General features: G+C 29.4%; 1 protein-coding gene across 1 annotated transcript in view; it reads right to left on the reverse strand.

Moving 5' to 3' along the window:
- Positions 1-7,935: 7,935 nt before the first annotated feature.
- LOC108551129 (nucleolysin TIA-1) overlaps positions 7,936-9,778 on the reverse strand; it is a gene marked incomplete at its 3' end in the record, with an annotated part of 234,261 nt that continues 232,418 nt past the window's right edge. Inside the window, exon 2 of the mRNA XM_017905170.1 lies at positions 7,936-8,023. Within this exon, the coding sequence (XP_017760659.1) occupies positions 7,936-8,023 (88 nt within the window). The remainder of the gene's footprint in view (positions 8,024-9,778) is intronic.

The following is a 9,778-nucleotide window of genomic DNA, read 5'->3' on the forward strand; positions in this document are numbered from 1 at the left end:
CTGTAATTATTTCAAACTCTACCAGAAATAGGTACACACAAAATTGTAATTTACACTAGACATGATACTTATGTAATACCTTATGTATACTCTTCACTTTTGAAAACTGTGATAAACTTCAACAGAGATTTCAATTGCTCAATAAAAAGAAAAAGGAAATAAAAATAAAGATAAATATCTTGATTCAAACAATTTACTTTTACTCTACTTTCTTTTTCGCAAAATCGTTATCAGTATCAGTATTATAACTATTTAAAATGATCAAAGTGACGTATCTTCGTTTCACCATTTTAATTATTTCTCCATCACAACCAAAATGACTAACTTCATCATCGAGAATACTCCATTTCTCGTCTAACATTTAACATCACCGTACCTGCTACGAATAGTACTAACCTACCTGACATCACGAGTATGGTGCTAGGTCTAAGAACGCGTATGTACATTCCGGTGATAACCACCGGGAAAATCGGACGCATATACGTATCAGGGATGCAAATGGGTTAATTAATACTTCTATGCCACAGTCGACCGCTGGAGTCAGAGGTCACGGAGCAGAAACTGCTTTATGGTCACAAAAGATTAGCATTTCTACGAGCTATGCGAACTAGCTGGGAGCAGCAGTCTGCACCCTTAATGGCGATAGACGCGTCGTAAACTCGTGACACGGTGTTCCAGCAATTCGTGGGCGTAGGGGTTGCTTTCCCTTAGGCCTAGTTCCCCCATTCACTTGCATTGCCATTTTGTTACCCCTCGATTATCCAGACAGGCAAAGTTGCGAAGAAACTGGGTCACGATATCGATTATTCCTAAATAATGAAAGCCTATTTTGTATTTAAAGGATCTATCAAAATTAATATAATATAATAGTAATATTTATTACTAATAATATTAATAATATTAATAGTAATATTTCGTTTTACTTTCGGCGAATACTGTAAAAGTATCTGAACATGAATCGTACGTCATATAGAACGATTATTATGAATAATTTAATGGTAATTAAAAATTTCCACTCGTCACTATTAACATCGATGAGTTCATTATTTAAATAACACATTTTTATTATTTTAATAGTCTAATCTTGAAATTCATGTAACTATTATATTAAATTTTCGTATTAAAAATTGTTCTACTACCTAATTTTTATTATTAATTTTTCTACCTATTGGAATTTTGAAGATATATAAATTAATAGGAAAACACCTAAATGCATATAAGGAGTATTATCACCCTGAAGAATCGAATTGTAATTAATAACGAAGGTAATTTACAACACATCTCGAGATCCCTAAAAGTTATAATTTTCATGAAGTTATCTAATGTGTTTTGATAATTAATTTTGACATAAATAAATGCGAGTGAAAAAATATGTAAAAATATTCAAAATAATGGCGACAAGAAACAACAAATAATTCAGCAAATTTAAATTCACGTATTTTTCTTTAAGTATTTTTAAAATTTTAAGAAATTCGACCAAGGAACACTTATTTATAATTGATCCAAATATACTACTTCATAAATTAATTAGATATCTATTTCTGAGGCGAAACAATTAAAAACTGGGTTAAAATAATTATTGTCAAAAATACTCCGAATACAAATTTTTCAAATTAATTCAGAATTAACCAATCGACGTCAGAAATTATAATACATTGCTTTCATTTATCAGACTAAAGCTCACTTTTGCCATTCGAAAATTTCTGTAAATTTGGAAAATTAATATACATGCTCCGATTAATGATCAAAAATTCTAAAACTTTCACTACTTTCATTTTCCCCGATAATTTTCAATAATTCTTTAATGATACAATAATTTTCCAAAAAATCACTTAATAACAACCAGAACACCCTGTATACCGCATCTACTTGACTCCAACCCCTTGTACAATGATTTAATTACGAGAAACTGCGAATAGCAAAATTATTTAATTTCAATCAGCCATTATACATACTAATCGTACACCTATTTCATTCAAAATAAAATCACAAAAATTTTTAGTATTCGCCCGTTAAATTAAATTTGATATAATTCATCTATATGGGACTGAGCTTGGTGAAAAACTCGCCAGTTAAACTCGTTATGGTAGTACAAGGGGTTAACAATTACACGATTCGTCGTGCACGCCGGCGAATGATTTCCCAACGACGAGTTAACTCGTCATCCCCCGGGTTAATGGGTTAAGCTCCGGGAAAAATAATACCGCGTATAACAAAAACATAAAAGCGTGAAATTTATCGCGAGATATGCAGCGTAGGCTGGACTCGATAACATAAAAGCGTGATTTCGCCAGCAGTAACCGTTCCTCTCACCCTTTTTTCCTCCCAAAAACCCGATCAATATGCGACTGTCATTTCGATGTTAAAATATCAGCGAACGGTTAATATCATTTACGATTCGGGCACGGAATCCCGTGTCGCGGCGGAATATAATATTTCATGCAGCCGCGATAACAAAATACGCACTTCGGCAAATGCGATTTTACGACTGAAAGCGCGGTGAATATTTAAACAGCCACGTGCGTAACCTGGGAAAAAGAAATATCTCGCGTCGCGATGATAAATTAAAAATACGCGTGACATCGATGCCTGCGCGAATTTATCCCTCGCACGACGCGTTCCCATCCCTGTCTCATTTTTCCAACCCCCGTCGCAACCCCGAACCGTTAACAACCGAACACCGATCCGAGCGATTCATATATTCGTTAGATGCGTAAACGCGCGGGGCCATTCCGGGGCCATTAAACGCTAGCGCCGCCCTGCTCGCGAATTTTATAGTTACCTTGGAATTTTATGGACGCAATGAAACACGAACGGTTTTACGTTCGTTTCTTTCCACGAATTAATCCCTCGGCGGAATCAACTCGCAACGGTTAGTTAGCTCGTAAAGAATTAACGCAATCGTTTTCTGATTTCGTCGTATAAGTCCGGGAATATTTGGCTCGGGGTGGGTTTGCAAACCGGGGGTGAGTAATCGAGGTTGTCAGTTCGTTCTGAGTCTCGTGGTAATGGCAATTTTTACGAGCTCTTAATGTTTCCTTTGACTAATCGTTGAGAGGTGTATGGTATGTTCCACCATAATAGGTGGAATTTTGGTACATTTTTACAGGTGGGTTTGAGACGTTCAGTGAATTTTGGTATTATGGGGTGGTTGAGTGTGTTGAGAGATGTTTGAAATTAGCGAATAATTGGGAACTGTATATTGCCAATTAATTATTTTTGGTGGTACACGAAGTGTTGAAGATTATAGTAGTGTTAGTTGCAATTTTCAAAATTCGAGAAAATTATCTTTTTTAGCTTTTAAAAATGTTTCTCATTTAACTCTATAATTGCGTAAGTTATAATTTCATTTTTTGTACATATATATTTTTATAATATCCAAGAACATGTGATTTTTTTTTAAATATTACCTCAAATATATAAAAATTTGTTTAAATATTCTCTCAGAAGTATTGTAAATGTTTAGAATAATAATTGCAAAGTACAATTTTATACGAAATGTTATTAATATTGTATTTGTATATTATTAATATAATATTATATGTAATATTAAAACATACTGAATTATTGAAAATTTCAATAAAAGTATCGTAAATGTTTAGAATAATAATTGCAAAGTACAATTTTATACGAAATATTATTAATATTGTATTTGTATTATTAATATAATATTACATGTATTATTAATATATACTGAATTATTAATATAAAACTTATAGAAATAATAATAACAATAATCTACATTTCCCAAAATACTGTATATTTAATATCTAATTATTAATATTCCATTTGTATTATTAATATAATATTACATGTATTATTAATACATACTGAATTATTAATATAATACGTATAGAAATAATAATAACAATAATCTACATTTCCCAAAATACTGTATATCTAATATCTAATTATTAATATTCCATTTGTATTATTAATATAATATTACATGTATTATTAATACATACTGAATTATTAATATAATACGTATAGAAATAATAATAACAATAATCTACATTTCCCAAAATACTGTATATCTAATATCTAATTATTAATATTCCATTTGTATTATTAATATAATATTACATGTATTATTAATACATACTGAATTATTAATATAATACGTATAGAAATAATAATAACAATAATCTACATTTCCCAAAATACTGTATATCTAATATCTAATTATTAATATTCCATTTGTATTATTAATATAATATTACATGTATTATTAATACATACTGAATTATTAATATAATACGTATAGAAATAATAATAACAATAATCTACATTTCCCAAAATACTGTACATTTAATAGTAAACTCAACAACAACAACAACAATAATAATAATAATAATAATAATAATAATAATAATAATAAACTCGATTGAGTATCAAATTTAAAATAGAATAAAAATTGATTATAAATAATGCGTGATACCGTGTGTGATTCGAGTTAACCATGTAAAAGAAATCAGTTCATCGTCGGATTATACGTATTCGAAGATATTCGCATCCGCAAATTCAATATTCGCGATATTTCATTAAAGTTTTATAGCAGCGTGATTTCGAATGGCAAGTTAAATAACACTCGAATTTTCAATCCGTAATAAATTGACTTGACATATCGATTTATTGACACGATTTATCAAGTAATTATGTTTGCGCGAATTCATCTTTCGACTGTGATGACCGACTTTGAAAGCAATCGACGGCCAGAATTATCGCAGCGCTCTTATCGACCCACAAATTGAACCGACCGCGTGATATCCAGGGTTTGTAAGTTAGCTGGATCATGAGTCACTGGGAGATAGATATTGTTACAGGATGCATCGCGGAAATGGGACTGATTATTTTATCTCGACCATGCGAGATGTGGAAAAAATATGTGATACTAATGAACAAATATTAAATTGCCAATATTTATCTTGGTGTTAGTATAATAACAACGTGAAATAATATTCAAATATTTGAATAGGAATATTAATAACGAAATTTAGTAGGTAAATTTTACAGAGTTGAATATTCAATTTTTCTATTTTTTGGACTTTTTGTTTCCAAGAAATCTGAAAAATTGTTGTTAATATAATTGTATAAAATTAGAAGAAATTGGAAGATTTTTTTCTGGTCCAGTCGAATAAGATTCCAGAAATTTGAAGATTTTGATTTTTCTATTCTTCAGATTTCTTGTTTGTATAGTCGTATAAGATTCCAAGAAATCTGACAAATTTTTGTTGGTACCGTTGTATAAGACAAAAAGAAAATTTGAAGATCTTATGTTAGAGATTTCAAAATTGATATTTAGATTAAACAGGTATTTCTTAGAATTGAGCACTAAATTTTTCTATTCTTCAAAATTTGTGCCTATAGATTGGATTAGGTTGCAATAATAATAATAAAATCGAATATAGGCGGCCCTCGATTTTTGCATATTCTACTTTCGCATAATTCGTTATTTGGCACATTTTTAAAAATTTAAGCCCTTTCTAAGAAAAATTGTTAAGCCCCTCTTCCAAGAAAAGAATGAAAAAGGGTGGTATTCAACTAACTCTTGACAAGTTTATAAAGAAACACCCGAAAGCATTTAAACACGTCTCTTCAACTTCATTATGTATACATATTGATAAATAAATACTTTAAAACACAGTTTTTGCTGCATATTTTTTACATCCCTCTATTTTCAAATATTTAACATTCGCACACACTTTTAGGAAATAATTGTGTGCGAAAGTCGAGGGTCCACTGTATATAAATTTCTCAGAACTAAATACTAAATTCCCTATTTCCCCAAAATTTTTTAAACATAACTACATATGTCTGCAAAATTAATAATAAATTCGAATAAGTCGATTTCTCATATTTTAATACTAAGTTCTTACATTTTACAAAATTCTCACGTACAGTGTCTTAAATTTGCAATATTCATAATGAATCTAAATAGGAAAATATTTCTGATCTGGATATTATTGTATAATTTTTCTATTTTTCAAGTTTCTGCTTATGTTTGCATAGCTCATGTTAATTACATTATATTACATTATATTACACTATCTGTTACCATTTGTTCGTTCTTCCCAAACAAATTTCAGGAAATTTATTATTGAATATATATTCTCATATTTTCTGGTAAAAAATCACATTAAAGAACAGAAGAAAATTTCAAAGATGTCGATGACTTTACTTTTCCAGAGTGTTCTGAATTCGCAATGAAATACGTAAATATCGAATGTTGGTTATTCGTAAAAGATTCCGTTGACAAGAGCTGTTTGAAGCAATTAAAGGTGCAGTAGATCCGCGAAATCTACACAGTTGGAAGGACGAAATATTCAGATCTTCCTCCTCCTTCTCGTACTTCAAGGTAAATTTGATCAATTTAGTAGCAACTGCTGGATCCTTCTCTCAGAGTCAACAGAAGGGGATGATACAATTGTCAACAGGAGAGTTGATTGTATAATACACAAAGTTACCTATGAACGTTGACTACCTGTTTTGAAAATAATATTGTCGCGATGTTTCTATAGTATCTCCATTTCAGATTCATTTTTATGTCGTATTAACTTAATTTCTTCGTAAAATATTATTCTTGTTTTGTATTAACAATGAAACATTATATAACGAAGCTGAAGTATAATATCGATGGAAAAAGTCCATGAGAATATTAGAAAATATAGTAATTGATTTATCTCAAAATATATTTAAAACTTATCTGTAAATATTAAATAACATAGACTATATTAGAAAATATTCTGTAATTTTCCAAGAAATACAAGAAAAGAATCTTGATTGAATTAAGAAAATAATTTTTATAAATGCATATGCACATATCTCTAAAATATTCGAAAAATTAAATAAATATATTTTAAACATCTTGTCGTTCCTTTTCCAATATCTTCTTTTAAAATAATTAGTATCTTATATCGTTACAAGAATATGATCCATATATCATATATTTAATAATTGAATGAACTTTTATCCTCATTATTTATATTTAAGTACAATTTAAATGTAAACATTTCTTTTCAATTTTCCCCAACTTATATATTTTCATATATTATAAATTTCCAAGTATCAATTGTAATATGTATTTCATTTAATCTAACGTTTATCCTATTCCATTCTCCTATTAACAACGTTATAATTTTTAAAAATAAATTCTTCCCTAATAATTAATAAAATAATTCCTCCTAAAATTTGCTACATTACGTGCTGCAGTTATAACGTATATGTAAACAGACTATATTAAAAAATGTTCTGTAATCCTTCAAGAAAATGATGTACTCATATGTACTTGTACATAAGCATGGAATCTTGACTGAATTAAGAAAACAATTTTTACAAATGCATATGTACATGACTTTCAAGAAATTCGAAAATTTAAATAAATATATTTTAAAAATCTTGTTATTTCTTTTCTGGCATTTTCTTTTAAAATAATTAGTATCATATATCGTTACAAAAATATGATCCATATATCAAACAATAATTAATAATTCAATGAATTTTTATTCTGATTATTTATGTTTAAATAAAATTTCTTTTCAATTTTTCCCCTCGTATATATTTTGATATATTATAAATTTTCAAGTATCAATTGTAATAGATATTTAATTTAATCTGACGTTTATCCTATTCCACATATTTATTCTCCTATTAACAACGTCATAATTTTTAAAAATAAATTCTTCCCTAATAATTAATAAAATAATTCCACCTACAATTTGTTACATTACGTGCTGCAGTATATGTAAATATCGATGGGACAATGATAAAGATAATGCAAAATTCGAGTGTATAAAAGGTTCCTGAACCACAGCACGGTTAGTTAACGTTGCATGCACGGGAGATCAGCGTTCACATTATATCGCTATATTATCACTCGTACACCACGAAGAGGACGGTAAGTCGTCTTTAATGAGCGAGATTAAGAGGACTTACGAGATTTCGCCGAAAGGAGCGAAGGCTTCCCTCAAGGTCTGCGTCTCGATCTCCGGGCTCAGATCTCCTACGAATATGTGGTAGTGTTCTGGAAAAGATATACGTGAAACCATTAGAAAGTATTCCGTGAAAAAGAATAACGATAATAAAATACATTGAAAATTATACCGATATTAAATAAAAATTATTTTACGTTATTCGGTTATTTTGCAAAATTTATTTTGTAATTCCAATTAAATCCTTTTTAAATTTCAGGATCTACCCTATAGCGGCTAGATAGTATCTCGGAAAATTAGTTCAGCTTAAAAATTGCTAGTCGAATTAGAGGGTATAGTTACTTCTTTAATTAATAGCACTTTAACAGTAATAATATCGGACTGGCAGGAGACATGCAATTCTAATTATTATACCATTTATGTCAGTCATTAGAACTGAATTGTTCTAAATTAATATCTACCAGCTTGATAACGTAATATATATTTGTAAATTTGAAACGATAATAGATCTGATGTGATAATTAAAATATATGGAATGTGACATAAGAGATTTACATATATGATTATATTATACCAAAATTCGTCTTTTAAAAATATAACTATAGATGAAAAAAATAAGTATACGATATTTTTTGGTAATGCAACATATTGATGATATAACACAGCGATGTAGTAACATAATAAAAATAATAATAGTATAATAATAACTATACAGTGATAACAATAATAACTAAATATAACGATTCAATCGAATATTCGCCTAATTTTATATTATAACAACTGATATATAAAAATATTAAAATGCAGCAATTTTTTCTTTTCATGGTACATAATTATTCAATAAAAATTCATCAGCTGACATGCAACAAAATACTATTCCTGTTATCCTAATTAATCAGAAAGGTATTAATATGCAATAATTTCCTTCCAAAGAACATTATCATTCAAATAATAAATAATAACTAAATAATTAATAATAACAACCGAATATAATGATTTAATTCAATCTTCTCTTGAGTTTTTATTACAACTAACTTATAAAAATATTAAAATGCATCAATTTTTTCTTTCCATGGTATACAATTATTCAATAAAAATTTATCAGCTGACATGCAACAAAATACTACTCCTGTTATTCTAATTGATCAGAAAGGTATTAATATGCAATAATTTCCTTCCAAAGTACATTATCATTCAACTAAAAATTCATTACTCGATGTACGACATAATAATTTGTTATTTTAATTAGTAAATAATACAATTATTTAATTAAAAATCTATTAATCGACCCATCACGATATACTCTATTTTACATCAAATAATCTAATACGTAGAAAATTGAAACCTCGTTCGCAATAACACCAATTTATTTATCCAAATGAATCAACCTGCATTACTTAATATACAAAAGAATTGCGGGAAAATTGCAGTTCTACAAGAAGCAGCGCGGTGTACACGAAACGAATTCACAGCCAAGATGCTCGGCAAACAATTTTAAATTAGGAAATCAGGAAGCAAAGTATTGTTTAGCCTGCCTTTAAATATTCGACGTTGGTCTTTGCTTTTACGGTCCTGCCGCCGGAAGCAGCGGGCGAGCAGAAAATTGGACGAGAGGGTAAACATGCTTTCATTGTTTCTATTAAAATTGCAGGAGTAATTTAGCGGGGGCCAGTCCCGCTAGATACATTAGATAAAATCCCGTGTATTCTAATAATGCGCCCGGCTGTTCTTGCTTTGTTATGCAAACCCGCTGAAGAACGGCTGGAAACGGCGCGGCACGGTACCCCGGCGAGGGAAATTCAATTGGAAAACGAAATCACGACGGAAAGTCAACGTCTGGATTGCGT

Source organism: Eufriesea mexicana, unplaced genomic scaffold, assembly GCF_001483705.2.
Source record: "Eufriesea mexicana isolate 0111107269 unplaced genomic scaffold, ASM148370v2 scaffold3695, whole genome shotgun sequence".
Taxonomy (NCBI): domain Eukaryota; kingdom Metazoa; phylum Arthropoda; class Insecta; order Hymenoptera; family Apidae; genus Eufriesea; species Eufriesea mexicana.